This window comes from Bubalus kerabau, chromosome 1 (assembly GCF_029407905.1).
Source record: "Bubalus kerabau isolate K-KA32 ecotype Philippines breed swamp buffalo chromosome 1, PCC_UOA_SB_1v2, whole genome shotgun sequence".
Taxonomy (NCBI): domain Eukaryota; kingdom Metazoa; phylum Chordata; class Mammalia; order Artiodactyla; family Bovidae; genus Bubalus; species Bubalus kerabau.
The window spans coordinates 56,839,962-56,857,003 of record NC_073624.1 but is presented as its reverse complement, the minus strand read 5'-3'; the positions used below and the strand labels follow the sequence as shown (position 1 = coordinate 56,857,003).

Genomic DNA, 17,042 nt, shown 5'->3' with positions numbered 1-17,042 from the left:
ATGATAAGCAACACTCGAAATTGGTTTTTTTCTCCAGTAACTAATTCCCCTGAAATAAGAGCCTATTAGGAAGCTCCTGAGCCTTTCATACAAACTGGTAGACCCTCTCTAACTAAAGTCTAACTATTCCCAGTTGGATCTCAATCTACGTAATAAAACTCTGTTCATTGGCTCAAAATGAGTCACCCCACCCCCTACTTCCCATCTCCTAAATATACACGATGAGGCGCTCCCATAGAGTCCCCTTGCCTCATGTGAAATTTATCAGTATGCATGGAGAAGAGAAGGTTTTTATCAATAGACATCAAATTTGATGTTATTGTTTTTATTTACAGTTGAAGAAAGTGAGGTTCAGTACCATGGATGGGAAGAAGTTGGTCTGGGGTGTTCAAACAGGGGGCTGATATTAATCAATTGATATTAAAGTCTTCTGTCCTTCCAGAGTGCCTCCCCAGAGCTGGGGAACCCCTCCATCCACAGCTGTTCCAATCACAAACTGTTTTCAAACTCCTATTAAATTCTAAGCTCATCATGGACAGCTATGTACTTTGGGGCACTACATGTTTGATTCTTTATTCATTGAGCCCTGACAATAGGCCAGCCACTGTGCCTAGCCCTGGGCTTCGCCTGCAAAGGAGGCAGAACATGTCACTTTCAACACATAAACAAATAAATGAACAACGTACATATAGATTGCAATAAATTCTGTGGAGGAAATGGGTAGGGTAGTGTGATAAAATGTAACTGCGGGAAAAGGCTTGTTTTAGATAGAAGGATCCCTGAAGACCTGGAAGAAAGTAACATCTTCGCTGAAGCCTAAAAGGTGAAAGAGAAGAAGCAGCCAGTCATGTGAAGACTAGAGAAGATTGTCCAGGCAAAGTGGATACCAGTTACTTGAGCTCTTCAGTTCATTGTAGCATTTGAGAGGGGCTTCCCAGGTGGTGCCAGTGGTAAAGAACCAGCCTGCCAATGCAGGAGACATAAGGGACATGGGTTCGATCCGTGGTTTGGGAAGACCCTCTGGAGGAGGGCATGGCAACCCACTCCAGTACTCTTGCCTGAAGAATCCCATAGACAGAGGAGCCTGGTGGGCTACAGTCCATAGGGTTGCAAAGAATCAGACACAACAGAAATGACTTAGCACACACGCATGTACCCTATTGAGCTCAAAATATATTTCTCTAATGAAAATGAATTCACATTGCTCTGCCAAGAACTAAAACGTATTCAAAGGCTGTTACCTGGGTAATTACTATTATTAAAAAGAATATGCTAAATGGTAGTTTCTGTTATTACATTATTTTTTAATTTGTTTTTTCTATAGTAAATATATTTGCTATTCAATATTATACATCATAGGTGTACAATATAGTGATACACAATTTTTAAAGGTTATACTCCATTTATAGTCACAAAATACTGGTTACATTCCCTGTGTTGTATAATATATCCTTGTGGCTTATTTTATACCTAATAGTTTGTATCTCTTAAGCCCCTGCTCCTATGTTCCCCTTCCGCCTTCCCTCTCATCACTGGTAACCACTAGTTTGTTCTCTGCATTGTGACTCTGCTTCTTTATTGTTATACTCACTAGTCTGTTGTATTTTTTAGATTCCACATATAAGTGATATCATACAGTATTTGTCTTTCTCTGACATTTTATTAAGTATAATACCCTCCAAGTTCATCCATGTTGCTGCAAATGACAAAATTCCATTCTTTTTATGGCTGAGTAATATTCCATTGCACATATAAAATGTATATGTAATATTTTTATCCACTCATCTGTTGATGAATACTTGGGATTTATTTATTTTTATAATTTTTCTAATATGTATTATAAGTGATGACCTCTTTTTGATATTGACTGAAGCAGCATAACATATTCTTTCAACAAACATTTGTGCCAGATACTTTGTTGGTTTCTGGTGATAAAGTAGTGAAATGAAGTTTATTTGACATGAATATTGGATTGAGTTTGAGGTGGGTCTTCAATCATCTCTCCCATCAAAGTGGCTTTCATATGTTTCATACGTTGACATTTCCCATGAGACACTAATTCCATTGATTAAAAAAGAAAAGGATTTGAAAGTGAGTCCCCAAAGTCTCCATACAATCTTAGGTATGTGTATTATCATTAAGAACTTTATGTAGACATAATATTTGAGACAACTCAACAATATGAAGTAAAGTAAATTTCTTTGCTTGAATGAATCAAAAAACCATATTTACTCAATGGACGTGAGTCTGAGTGAACTCCGGGAGTTGGTGATGGACAGGGAGGCCTGGCGTGCTGCGATTCATGGGGTCGCAAAGAGTCGGACACGACTGAGCGACTGATCTGATCTGATCTGACTTTGAACAAAATATAGTATTCCCCCTCAGAGATACAAAACATTAACCAAAGTTCCTTGCCTTCTCAAAAAATAAACTCCTCATATTTAATCATTTTGATATTTTAAATTCTCCTTGTCCTATTAGAATGTTTAAAGAACAGTCTAAATGTATTTCAATTGACTTCTTCTCTCCTTTCAAAAATGTCTGACAATCTTTTAAGCAATAAAGGAAGGAAATACCAAACTGGCAAGATGTGGGATGTGAAAATGGTTCTATGGGCATGAGAAAACTGCTCCTATTATGTTAGCAAGTTTCGAGTCCTTTATAAAAAGAAGAACTGGCTTATTAATACCAGTTTTGCTTAGTCATGTAATTTTTTTAAAGTTATTTTGCAGTTATGTATTGGCTTTTTCGCTGCCATCAACGTGGGAATCAAAGTCACATGAACTGGAGTTTGTGCTAATTTTTTTCTGTCGTTTTTTCCTCTTTGACACCTATCTAGGGCAGACAAGTGTTATGAAACTGGTAGCAAAGACCTCCAATCATTCCAGGGGGAAAAATCATGCCTTTTACTTTTCTTACTCAGAGTACTTTGTTTCTTTCTTTAGATTGTGTTAAGTCCACTATTTCATGTTATTATGGTACTTGGTATGAGGCAGTGAACTTTGATAATAAACAAGCCAGGTACTCATTGTTGGTCCTTGGCAACATTGTGAGGCAGGATTGTTGTCCCTGGATCCTTCACTGTGGGTGCTCTCTTTAGCCTGATAGCCAGGGCCTTCCTAGAGCACATGACCTCTGCACGCAGACTCAAATCTGCATTCTCTGGCCAATCCCTCAGTGACTGAGCTACCATAAACTCAGTTTTTCTGAGCTCTTTCTCTTCTTTATCCCTCAGTGATTTCCAGCTACCATAAAACATTCGCACTGAAGCATTAGAAAAAAATAACTATGATGTTCCTGAGAAAACTCTTTCATTGCTATTTCAAGATTTTCTGAAGTTATAAATGATATGGGAATTCAGGTAGCCAAAGGGGGAAATATTGTCTCCACTCTCAGATTTCTTCATGGACTTTTCGAATTCTACCCCAGAGAATTTGCTAAATGGATGTCAGCCTCCTGCCTTTGTCACTCAATGAAACTGCTTACTCATGGCTCACAAGGTTCCCCTGCAGATGATTAGTAAGCATTATTCCAAAGTTTCAGCAAAAACATTGAGGGAGGCTGCCTAACTCTATTGTATTTAAGTTAGCTATAAGGAAAGAAGTCACATTGCCTCATGTGCTAGCCAAATTTTCTGCTAAATTTGTTTTTTTTTTTTTTTTTTAATTAAAAAGTGCTCACACAAACAAGGAAAAAAGAGGAATCCACACAGAAATATAGACTATGAGAGTTAAAAAAGAAGGGACCTTCAGGATCAACTAGGCCAATGTACTCATTTTATAGAGAAACTACTAAGGATACTAAGCCAGGTTGCTTCCCTGGTGGCTCAGTGGTACAGAATCTGCCGCCAAGGCAGGAGACTCAGGTTCGACCCCTGAGTCGGGAAGATCCCCTGGAGAGGGAAATGGCAACCCATTCCAGTATTCTTGCCTGGGAAATTCCACAGACAGAGGAGCCTGGTGGGCAACAGGTCATGGGGTTGCAAAAGAGTTGGATACAATTTAGCAAGTAAACAACAAGCCAGGTTACCCAAGATGACATTGCTAGTGTCAGATCTTGTTTCTCAATCATAGCCTCTTATAGCACTATGATCCTCTCCCTTCTTCATAGCATAAGCTGGTTACGTTTTTGCATTTGCTTATGCCATTATTTGATTAATGCCTATTTCCCCCACTAGACTATTATACTCACGATTACAGGAACTCTGGTTTTGCATTGCCACTTGGCAGGACAGTCAGGAAGTCTCAATAAACACTTAAAATGAGTATCAATAAACATAGAGTCAACCAGCAGTAAAGATAGAATTAACAGTATGTTTTAGTCTTTTGAATAATTGTCAAATTATTGTTCACATATTATGTAGACATGCTACCTAATCAAGGAAATGTTAAGTGTTACTGTAGTAAAATATAATATCAGTGGCTTAAGACAAAAAAGTTTACTTATTTATTTTAAATTTAGTTTCCCACCTGTGTGTTTCTTCCCTGTGTGTTTCTTCTCCTTAACTACTCATACAGAACACCCCACTTAAGACGCTTTTGGTCATCAAGAGAGTTTTTTCCAACACCAACTTAAATAGGCAGCCTATCTCCACCTTGTAGCTACTCCATTTGGAACACAAAGCCTCCAGGGTCACTGTGGCAGGAGAAGAACCCCAGGTTGTAAGGCACTCCCTCAGCCCGGAAGTGGCACATGGCACTTCCACCTATAGTCCTGTGGCCAGACTGGATCATATGACCCCATCCCAATGGCGAAAGAAGTTGAGAAAATTTTAAGGAGAACTAGCTGTCTCTGCCTGCCATTGTACAGGTTGATGATAATAGTAACAATCACTAATTTTTATTGAGCACTTACTTTGTGCCAAGCCAAGAGCTAAGTGCTTTATTACAAAACCTCATTACAGATAAATGAACTACATATACTCTCACTATGATCAATTTCCAAATGAGGGGATTGGGGACAATTGGTGAAATTCAAATATGAACAATATATTAAGTATTATAACAATAATAAATTTCCCAAACCTTATAATTACACCATGGTTATTAAAAAGGAAAAAACTCAGTTTTCCACCTTTATGTTTTTTCCCTATGAGTCTCCTTTACTACTTAACTAAAATACTTAACTTTTTAAAATTTAATATTTATTTGCCTGTGCTGGGTCATAGTTGTGGGGATGCAGAATCTATGATCTTGGATGCAGCATGCAGGATCTTCAGTTGTGGCATGTGGGATCGTTAGTTGCAACATGTGGGAATCTATTCCCTAACCAGGGATTGAAACAATGCCCCTTGCATTGGGAGCATGAAGTCATAGCCACTGGACAACCAGAGAAGTCCAAAACACTCCATTTCTGGTCACCAAGAATTTTTTTTTCCCCCACAGTAAGCAATTCTCTGACACCACTTGGGTGTCCTGCAATTTAACTCAATTCTACAATTGTACATCAGATTCCACAGGTTAAGGGCTCAGTTCCACAAGACTGCCCTTCACCCCTTGAGCTAACATACTAATTTCTAACACCAGTTGTGCCTCTCACTATTAGCTGTAGGTGGGAGGTTCCAAAGACCCCCTCCTTGGAGTCCATTAATTTGTAGAGTAGCTCACAGAACTCAGGGAAGTATTTACTTATGTTTATTAGTTTACTAAAGGACATGATAATCAGTTCAGTTCTGTTCAGTCACTCAGTCGTGTCCAACTCTTTGCGACCCCATGAATCGCAGCACGCCAGGCCTCCCTGTCCATCACCAACTCCCGGAGTTCACTCAGACTCACATCCATCGAGTCAGTGATGCCATCCAGCCATCTCATCCTCTGTCATCACCTTCTCCTCCTGCCCCCAATCCCTCCCAGCATCAGTCTTTTCATATGAGTCAACTCTTCGCATGAGATGGCCAAAGTACTGGAGTGTCAGCTTTAGCATCATTCCTTCCAAAGAAATCCCAGGGCTGATCTCCTTCAGAATGGACTGCTTGGATCTCCTTGCAGTCCAAGGGACTCTCAGGAGTCTTCTCCAACACCACAGTTCAAAAGCATCAATTCTTTGGCGCTCAGCCTTCTTCACAGTCCAACTCTCACATCCATACATGACCACAGGAAAAACCATAGCCTTGACTAGATGGACCTTTGTTGGCAAAGTAATGTCTCTGCTTTTGAACATGCTATCTAGGTTAGTCATAACTTTCCTTCCAAGGAGTAAGTATCTTTTAATTTCATGGCTGCAGTCACCATCTGCAGTGATTTTGGAGCCCAAAAAAATAGATATAGGTAAACAGACAGATGAAGAGTATAGAGCAAGATCCAGAAGGATCCTGAATGCAGAAGCTTCTGGCCCCATGGAGATGGGGTGCATCACCCTCCCAGTGTGGACCTACCTGGAAGCTCACCAAACGGCACACTATCAGGATTTTATGGAGGCTTCCTTGCGTAGGTGTGATCAGTTATTAACTTTGTGTCTAACCCCCTCCTCTCTCTGGAGGATGGAGACTGGGTCTGAAAATTCCAAGCCTTTAATCACAGTTTGGTCTTTCTGGTGACCAGCCCACACATAGGAGCCATCCAGGGCGGTCATCCAGTCACATCAATAGAACAAAACATGTACCTAGTACTCTCTCTTATCACGAAGGAATTTACAAAGATTTCAGGGACTGGGGGCAGAGACCAATATATGTTTTCTGTTGCCTCACAGCTATATAAGAGAATGTCCTTGTTTATAGGACATAGATACCAAGCTATTTAGACATAAAGGAGCGTGATATTTGTTGATTTATTAAAAATTTATGCATAAATAATAAATAGATCTCAGCGGGGCCTCCAAAAATAAAAACAGTTAGACAAGCAAATGTAGCAAATCATTAATAACTGCTGAATCTGTACTATTCTTGCAACTCTTTAAAGTTTGAAATTATTTTAAAACAGAAAGTTGTGAGACTTCCCTGGTGATCCAGAAGCTAAGACTCAAAGCTGCCAATCCAGGGGGCCCAGGTTTGATCCAGGATCAGGGAACTAGATCCTGCATGTTGCAACTAAAAAATTCCACATGTCTCAGACCTGGCACAGCCAAATAAATAAATGTTAAAGAAAAAAAAATGCATTTATTGGTTGGTGGCAGGCACTGCTCTGGACACAGGATAGTACATTTTTGGCAAGAATGTATACAAAATGCTATAAATATAAATCACCATTGATGAGACTAACTGGCAAAATCCAAGCTGTGACTGCCTTTCCTTACCATAAAGGCTTTTGATTCACTAGTCTTGGTTTTCGAAGATAAGTTTTGGTCTCTCCCTTCTTGGAGGTTTTTTCTTTAAAGGTCTTTTAAAATTTAATTAATTAATTTATTTGGTTGCTCTGGGTCCTTGCTGCTTTCCGCTAGCTTTCTCTAAGTGTGGAGAGTAGAGGCTACTGCTTGTCGGTGTGCGCGGGCTTCTGGTTGCAGCGTCATCGCCGTGGCTTCCCTCACTGCAACATGGAGTCTGGGCACTTGGGCTTCAGTAGCTGCAGCACATCAGCTTAGTCGCTTTTCGGCATGTGGAATCTTCCCGAACCGGGGATCCAACCCACATCCCCTGCATTGGCAGGCAGATTCTTATCCACTGCACCACCAGGAAAGTCCTCCTTGGAGGTTTTGAAGGAGGAAAATAATGCAGTTTCTGAGTGGGGTGGTTGGAAGGGGACATGAATTGTTATGACTGTTAGTCCTATGACAACATAAAAATTGAGAAGTGGAAATCCCACTTGAAAGCAAGAATATTCTAGCAACAGAAATCCAAGGCTCTAGTAGAGTGGTTGAGAATTAGGGTGAAAAAAAAAAAAGCCCTCTCCATTCAAATCCATTCTTCCCCAAGTATTAGTGCTCTAAGTCAAATCATTCAACAAATTCCACAGATGCTGGTGGTTTCTCACTCTCCCCTAAAGCATGGGGGCATATAAACTGCCTGATAAAACCTTTAAGAACAAGCAAACCAACATTTCCAAAGCTCCTTAACACCGAGATCATGAGTTTATAAATCACCAAGAACACTTCTATAGAACTTTGATGGGGGAAATTAAACTGTGTTTAAAAGGAAAACAAATAGGTTATAAATTAGAATATTGCAAAAGCAGAGATTAGCTGTGAGAAAACAAAATTACTTATATACCAGGAGAAATACTAATTGAAGTATCAACATGTTCCATTCTCCATCAATTTATTTTATCCAACTAGCCAGCATTAATTTTATTTTTTCTAATTTTTTTAAATTTATATTTTAATTGGAGGATAATTGTTTTACAATGTCATTTTAGCTTCTGCTGTGCAACAACATGAATCAACTATAAATATACACATTTCCCCTTCCTCATGACCCATCATCAATTTTAAAAGAGGGTAAAGAGATAACTTTCAAATTTTTCTTCTGCAGGCGTGCATACAACTAATTACAAGAAATAAGGATTAAATGATTTAATATAGGCAAGGTATTCAGAACAATTCCAGGCACACAGTACATTCTCAACTAATGATAACTTATTAAAAAAAAATATTGGCTAAGCGATATTGAGATTGAGTCCCATTTAAACCATTGTTGTCTGGGAACAAGTCAGAACCCATAAGAACCAATTGCAAAGTATCCTAAGGACCTAGAACTTCATCCAAAGCAGAAGGAATTTTGCCCTAGAGAGTCATGGACTTGGGAGTCTAGCAGTCCTGGGTTCAAATTAAGAGACATTTTTAATGCTTTGGTTCTTAAGTCTGACCTTTCTTCTGATCCGTAGTCAGACACATTATTCATTGTAATATTGGCCCTTTGCAAGTCTGACCTTTCTGCTTTTCCTGGGGATCCAAGATACTAAGACATAACGCACAGCTGGATATTTGGATGTTTGTCCAGGATAGAACAATGTGAAGGTCGACCCCAGAAGGACAATGTCTGGGTTTGGTTCCAACACTTCCCGGAACCATGACCTTGAGCACGTGTCCTTCATTGCCTAATGGAGCTAATTGTTGTTGTTTAGTCACCAAGTCGTGTCCGACTCTTTGCATCCCCATGAACTGTAACCCACTAGGCTCCTCTATCTATGGGATTTTCCAGGCAAGAATACTGGAGTGAGTTGCCATTTCCTTCTCCAAATGGAGCTACTGATAGTATTCAAATGGCAGGTTATTAGGAGAGTTAAATGAACAAACATATGGAAAATTCTTAGAACAGTGTCCATCTAACATAGTAGGCATGCATGCTCAGTCACTCAGTCGTGTCCCACTCTTTGCGACCCCATGGACTGTAGCCCACCAGGCTCCTCTGTCCATGGAATTCTCCTCACAAGAATACTGGAGCGGGTTGTCATTTTCTCCTCCAGGGATAGAACCCGCATCTCCTGCATCTCCTGCATTGGCGGGTGGATTCTTTATCACTGAGCCACCTGAGAAGCCCCTAACACAGTGCAGGTAATCAACAGATGCTAGCAATCATTGTTATGGTTTACTTCTGCAGTGGCAACTAAGTCTTCCAGTTTGACCAGGGTTGCTTTAATTCTTCAGTTTCAAAATTGAAAGTCCCACATCCCAGGAGACCATTCAGTCCCAGGTAAACAGCTTGGAACCCTGTGTTCACCAGACTGGCTTTGTCAATTCACTTTGGAAGAGCAACTACAAAAATTGTGTTAGCAGACATTGGCAGAATCTGTAGGTTCAAAGTGATTCTGTGCTCAGTTGCTTCAGCCACGTTCAACTCTTTGCCACGCTATGGACTGTAGCCCACCAGGCTCCTCTGTTCATGGGATTCTTCAAGCAAGAATCCTGGATTGGGTTGCTGTGCCCTCCTCCAGGGGATCTTCCCGACCCAGGGAATGAACCCTCATCTCTTATGTCTCCTGCATTGGCAGGCAGGTTCTTTACCACTAGCATCACCTAGGAAGCCCCAAGATGATTCTAAAGAGCATGCTTTAAGGTTACCTTTCCAAAGTCCCTTGGCTTTTCCTGATTTATTCTAGGACCTCATATCCATACTTAAATCAACTCCCCAATTTTCTTCCCATGTCTATTTCTCACACATGACTATTGGGCTATCTCCTCATTCACCTCCCCTTGAGATGATCAAGGACCTAAGGTTGTAAGTCTTGTCTTGTTTCCGTGGCTGCTCAATCAACAATGGAGGGTTGAAGGGAATTTTGCTTTCCCGGACTTGAATGGGAGGGTCTAGATTAATTTGCCTCTGCATAGAATTTCCATAAAGGTGAGGCTTTTCCCAGGTAGCCAGTGCTACGTGACCTTGGCCAAGTTGCTTAACTGCTCTATGCCATATAGTACATAATTGTCAGTGATGTTGTTATTGTTATTAATATTAGGCATAGGAAAATTTGAATTTGGAAAATGGAAGAGCTGGGATTTTGACCCAAGGAATCTGTCTCCAGCTTTAGGACTCTGTGCCCTTGACAATTTTTCTTGATTTATTAAATTGAGAAAAAAAAAAAAGAGCAAAAATAGATGAGAAGATATCCAAGAGGAAGTACACTATGTAAATGAGTTTGAATGAGTGCAGATACACAAAAGCAAGGTCAATAACTTACAGATTCAACTTTAGCTTTATCTTTTTTTAAGGGTAAGAAAAATGGGGGTAGGAATAATCTCTTTAATAGTTTTCTGTTTAAAGAAAGCAAAAATTCAATCCAGAGACCTACCTTCTTCTCCTACCCACAACCAGATGTTCATAAAGACATATTAAGTAAGATTTTATTTTCTACCAAAACCAAATTGGGAATTACAAAGACAGGATAAATGGGGGAAAAAATTCTTTCTACTATAATTTTTTTAATATCCTGGGTATATACTTATTTTCACACTGAGTTATGTATATCTTTCATATATTTAATCATTTGTTTTTCTTTTGTGGTTTTCATAATTAATTTTAACAATACATGTCTCCAGGTTTCTGGTAAACAAATGTAGTTGAATTTTTTTTTTTTCTGAAAGCAATATAGTATTCATTGAAAAAGTTTCTAAGAAAATGGAGGGAAGACTGAGCGACTTCACTTGCACTTCTCACTTTCATGCATTGGAGAAGGAAATGGCAAGCCACTCCAGTGTTCTTGCCTGGAGAATCCCAGGGGCCGGGGAGCCTGGTGGGCTGCCGTCTCTTGGGTCGCACGGAGTCGGACACGACTGAAGCGACTTAGCAGCAGCAGCAGCAGCAGCGATCTAGTGGTTAGGATTCAGGCATTTTCACTGCTGTGGCCAGAGTTCAATCCCTGGCCAGGGAACTGAGATCCCACAAGCCTTTTGGTGCAGAAAAAAAAGCAAACAGAAAAAGGAGGGATAAATATGGCTTCAAAATACTAGTTCAAAATAAAATAGCAACAATAACAAAAAAATAAGTCCTAATTGCATCCTCTACATGCTCCTGACAAGTATGATGCTGGTTTGTTTGCCAGTATTAGCTTCATTTTCACAAATGTACTTAGTTTAGAAAACCTTCCTATTTTTGTCACCTCAGTAAGTTATGTTTTTCAAAGAATTTGCTCATTTCATCTAAACTTAAATTTGGACATAAGGTTGTTCATTATATCTTCTATCATTAGTTTTTAAAAAATCAGCTTTATCAAAGTATAATTTACACATGATAAAATTCACCAGTTTTAAATGTGCAAAGCGTTTTGACAAATGTATACACTTATGTGGGCTTCCCAGGTAGTGCTAGTGGTAAAGAACCCATCTACCAATGCAGGAGGTGTAAGCGACGTGCGTTTGATCCCTGTGTGAGGAAGATCCCCTACAAGAAGGCATGGCAATCCACCCCAGTATTCTTGCTTGGAGAATCCCCTGGACAGAGGAGCCTGGAGGGCCACAGTTCATAAAGTCATCAGACATGACCGAAGCAACTCAGCACTCATACAGTTGTGCAGCCATCACCACAATTATGACATAGAATATTTATCATCCCCTCCCCCAGATTTTTCTTGTGCTCCTTTACAGCCAGTCCCTTCCCCCAGTCCCCAACCCTAGACACCCGTTGATCTGATCTCTGACACTATCATTTTGCCTATTCTGGTATTTCATATAAATTGAATCTTACAGTTTGTAGTCTTTTGTGTCTGGATTCTTTCAGTTAGCATAATGCTTTTCAGATTTATCCATGTTGAATGAATGTGTATGAATAATTTGTCCTTTTTCTTTTGAGTAAAATTCCATTGCATGTCTATATAGCAAACTGTTTACGTATTCATGAGTTGATAGAAATTTGGGTTTTTCCAGTTTGGAGCTATTATGAATAAAGCTGCTATGGTCATTTTCATACAAGTGTTTATTTGAACATGTTTTCATTTCTCTCAGGCAACTATCTAGGAGTGAAATGGTTGGGTCATAACAGGAGGTACACATGTTCAGTTTTATAAGAAACTAACAAGTTATTTTCCAAATGGCTATACCATTTTACATTCCCACCAGCAACTTATGAAAGTTCCAATCGCTGCATATGCTTGCTGACACTTGGTAATTATCAATCTTTTTAATTACAGTCATTCTAGTATGTGTGTAGACGTAGCTCATTGTGGTTTTTAATTTGCATTTCCCCAATGACAATGATACTGATGAGCAACATTTCATATGTTTATCATTCATTTATTTTCTTTAGTGTTATTTTATAATTTTCTTCTTATTATAAAAAAAGTCAAAGCAGCATTTATATCATCATAGTTCCTTCTATGTGACAATATACCAAGGGAAGAGAGAGAAAACCAGCTCTTGTTCAATACTCCATTCTGGGATGTGTGTTCTCAGTTGATCCAGAATAGCCAAGGAGTCAGGTAGTTGATAAACTTTACAGATAAGAAAATGAACCAATAGGTAAGCCATTGTTCAAATTCCTGTAGCTATTACAAGGTGAAAGATTTTCAAAGTTTATGCTCTTGCCGTGCCCTCTGCTACTTCTTACGTAAGGCTTTTGAAATTTAACTTTCCTCATATTAAACTCTATGACTCTTGGACTTTTTCTGCTAGATTTTAACTTTTGTCACCTCAACTTTTTAAAAGAGCTAAACTTGGGACTTTCCTGGTGGTCCAGCAGTTAAGACTCTGCTTCCAATGCAGGTGAGGTGGGTTCGATCCCTGAGATCCCTAGCCAGGAAACTAAGGTCCCACATGCTGCATGGTGGGGCCAAAAAATTAAAAAAATTTTTTAAAATAGCACAGGGAACTATGGTCAATATCTTGTAATAACCTATAATGGAAAATAATTTTTAAATAACATGTGTATATGTATAACTGAATCACCTTGCTGTGTACCTAAAATATTGTAAGTCAACTATACTTCAATAAAATATATATATTAAGAAAAAAAAGAGCTAAACTCTTCTGGAATCTGAACAACAGACTTCGGACAAGAGGTAATTCTGTGTAAAATATAATTTTTAAAGGCCACAAACAGCCAGTTTTTAAATGCATGCTTAAGGTTTTTTGTTTTTCAACATTTGTTTTATCAACATTTAAGAAGATTTCTTTATTCTACTGAGATTAGGTGTTAATAAAATATTCTTACCTGTTTTCAAAGTAACTTTTATTTCTAATTGTGACATTTCTTCTGGACAAGGGAGGAAAGTATATATTAAACAGTATTATATGATAAAATGCCAGCCTATAATTTTTTAAAGGTTTAATGCTTTTTAAACTAGGTAACACACATTATAAAAAAGAAATTCAGAATATCAAAAAGTGTATAGTGAAAAGTAAGTCTCACATCTTTGGTACCCAGTCCCCAGTTTTCTCCAGAGACACTCATTTTTAACAATTTCCTATATATCCTTCCAGGATATTCCATGCATATGTAAGCACAGGTATTTAATATATTCTTTAAAATACAAATTGAATTATCATATATACACTAGATCTTGAATTTTCTATTTTATAATGTAACTTAGAGTTCCATATTGATATTTTTAAAATGCCTCATTGTAATGCCTACATAACAGTCCATTAAAGAATACGCCAAAGAAATTCCCTGGCAGTCCAGTGGTTAGAACTCAGCATTTTCACTGCCGTGGGTCTGGATTAGATTCCTGGTCTGGGATCTTGCCTGGAAAACTCTATGCATGGAGGAACCCGGTGGGCTATAGCCCACGGGGTCAAAAGAAGTTGGACAAGACTGAGCACACACCACTGCACCACTGCCCTGGGAACGAAGATCCAGGAAGCCACGTGGTGTGGCAAAAACAAAAGAATATGTCACAGAAACTATTACATATATTGTGCAAAGCCTAAAATATTTACTACCTGGCCTTTTTCAGAGGAAGTTTTTTGGGTTCTCTTTTTGTTGCTAATTCTTAACTTAATAGTAATTAGAGAACACGGTCTCAGGATTAAAAATTAATAACAAAAAACATATTAAAAGCCCTTTGAGATACTGTACTTAGAAATTTAAAATATACATTGCTCCAGGGTAAAAAAGAAATAATAATGAAAAGTTAATAAATAGAACAGAATGATAGTGAAAACCCTCTACATCAAAACTTGCTGAATGGGGACCCAGGTCGAAGATGGCGGCAGCAGCTGGATCTCGGGTTTCTGGGCTGCTGGGTCGTTCCCGGCTGCAGCTGAGTCGGTGTATGTCCAGTGGCACCCATGGCGAGGAGGGCTCAGCTCGCGTGTGGAAGGCTCTCACCTACTTCGTGGCGCTCCCCAGGGTGGGAGTGAGCATGCTGAATGTCTTCCTGAAGTCACGCCACGGAGAGGAGGAGAGACCCGAGTTTGTGGCCTACCCCCATCTCCACATGAGATGCAAGCCCTTTCCCTGGGGAGATGGTAACCATACCCTATTCCATAACCCTCATGTGAATCCTCTTCCAACCGGCTATGAAGACGAATAAAGAGAACCTGGACCACTACCCAGTGGGGACCACAGCACTGGTTTGGACCTTTACTCTGCACGCATGGACCAGAAAAGTATACGGGACCTCAAGCTCACCACCTTGTATCCAGTGATGACCATTACACTTGAGGACCATTATACTGATCTTCCATCCCTTTGCTAATAGCAGGAGGAGATGGCTTAAATAAATAATTTAGTCATTAAAAAAAAAACAAAAACTTGCTTAATAGAAAAAAACAAACAGAACTTGTAGGATAAAGCAAATACTTTTATCCTTTTATGCTCATGTTAGCTAATAAAATACAAACAAACAAAAATTAAAGACATGTATCTCAAATAAGAGATTAGAAAAGGAACACAGAATAAATCCAAACAGAATGAAAGGAGATAGATAATACAGAGAACAAAGAATAGAAGAAGGTGCACAATTAGAATCAGCAAAGCCAAAATTTTTTGAAAAGGTGAACAAAATTATTTGGTTTGTTTTTCTATTTTCTAAGATAGAAAAGACATGAATGGACATATTGAGTTCTTAATCTAGATTACTTTATGCTTTTAGTTCTAGAATTTCCATTGGTTTTTCTTAAAATCTGCCATACCCCTAACCTCTGCTATCAACAAAAATGATTTTTAGTCTTCTGCTGAGATTTTCAATCTTGTGTTTTATCTCCTTAAACACTATCAAACATAATTATTTTAAAGCCTGTGGCTGACAACTCCAATATCAGAAGCCCTGGTGTGGTAACTCTGTTTTCTATTACTACTTGTTCTCCTTCAAATTGCCTTATCTCCTTACAGGTTTAATGATTTTTTTAATGCCTGTGGGCATTGTATTTTAAACCCTGAGGCCATAGTGCTATCTTCTATCTAAAAGTGCCACAGGGCATTAGCAACTTTGAGTCCCTAAATCCAATTTCAGGAATTAAAATGATAGCTACAAACTGGGCTAAAACTTCTAGTAAGGCAATTTGACTTCCAATTTTGACTTAATCATAGCATAGGGGCTTGCAAGCTCTCAATCCAAGTGTTAGTTGCTCAGTCATGTCCAACTCTTTGCAACACCATGGACTGTAGCCTGCCAGCTTCCTCTGTCCATGGAATTTCCCAGGCAAGAATATTGGAGTGGGTTGCTATTCTCTTCTCCAGGGGATCATCCTAACCCAGAGACTGAACCCAGGTCTCCTGCATTGTGGGCAAATTCTTTACCATCCGAGCCACCAGGGAAGTTAGAAAATGTATGCCTCCACTACCCATAGCACTGGCTTCCCAGGTGGCACAGTGGTAAAGAATCTGCCTGCCAATGCAGGAGGCACTGAAGATGTGGGTTTGATCCCTGGGCCAGGAAGATCCCTGGAGTAGACAATAGCAACTCCAATCCCCACTCCAGTATTCTTACCTGGGAAATTCCATGGACAGAGGAGTCTAGCAGGCTACACTCCATGAGGTCTCAGAGTCAACGTGACTGAGCACACATCACACATCACTCATAGCATTAATGGCACCAGAAGAGAGAGAAACAAGTGGGCATCCTGAGAACCTGATTTTGTCAATACTCAAATCAATATCCATGAGATAGTAATGTGACATTTAAAGCATTTAGAAGTGGGTTCTGAAAGCAGGAAAGGTGAAATAAAGACTACTTCTGTGACCCCAATATAATCCCAGGAATTAATTGCAGCTCTCCCTCCTAGGAAACTATTGGTCCTAAGCTTCTTTCAGTCCTTGACTTGTCTCCCTGGCAACTGAGCAGTTCACTTCCTCACCTCCTTCCAGGCTTTGCACAAAGTCTACCATCTTAAAACGGCATGGCTGATGACCCTATTTAAAAGAGGAACTGTTCTCCTTCCTCCTTTTCATTACCCTATTCAGCTTTCTTTTTTTCATGAACCACTTACTGTTTACTATGCTATGTGATGTACTTAATTGTCATACCCATTATCTGTCTTTCCCCCATGGAAATGCTACAAAGATGGGAATTTTAGTTTTATCCACAAATATATCCTAGCACCTAGCACAGCATCTATATAGGTGTGCATGTTCGGTCACTAAATCCTGTCTGACTCTTTTGCAACCCCATGGACTGTAGCCCACCAGGCTCCCCTATCCATGGGATTCACCAAGCAAGAACACCGGAATGAGTTGCCATTTCCTCCTCCCAGGGATCTTCCTGACCCATGGATTCTTTACCACTGAGAAACCTGGGAAACCC

The 17,042-nt window shown here is 39.4% G+C and overlaps 1 protein-coding gene across 1 annotated transcript; it reads left to right on the top strand.

The window, feature by feature from the left end:
- The first annotated feature begins 14,361 nt into the window (after positions 1–14,361).
- On the top strand, positions 14,362–15,051 carry LOC129641495 (cytochrome c oxidase subunit 6A1, mitochondrial-like). The gene has a single exon (XM_055566202.1). It carries the CDS (start codon positions 14,502–14,504, stop codon positions 14,829–14,831), a length of 330 nt encoding a protein of 109 aa, XP_055422177.1. The 5' UTR covers positions 14,362–14,501; the 3' UTR covers positions 14,832–15,051.
- The last annotated feature ends 1,991 nt before the right edge of the window (positions 15,052–17,042 follow it).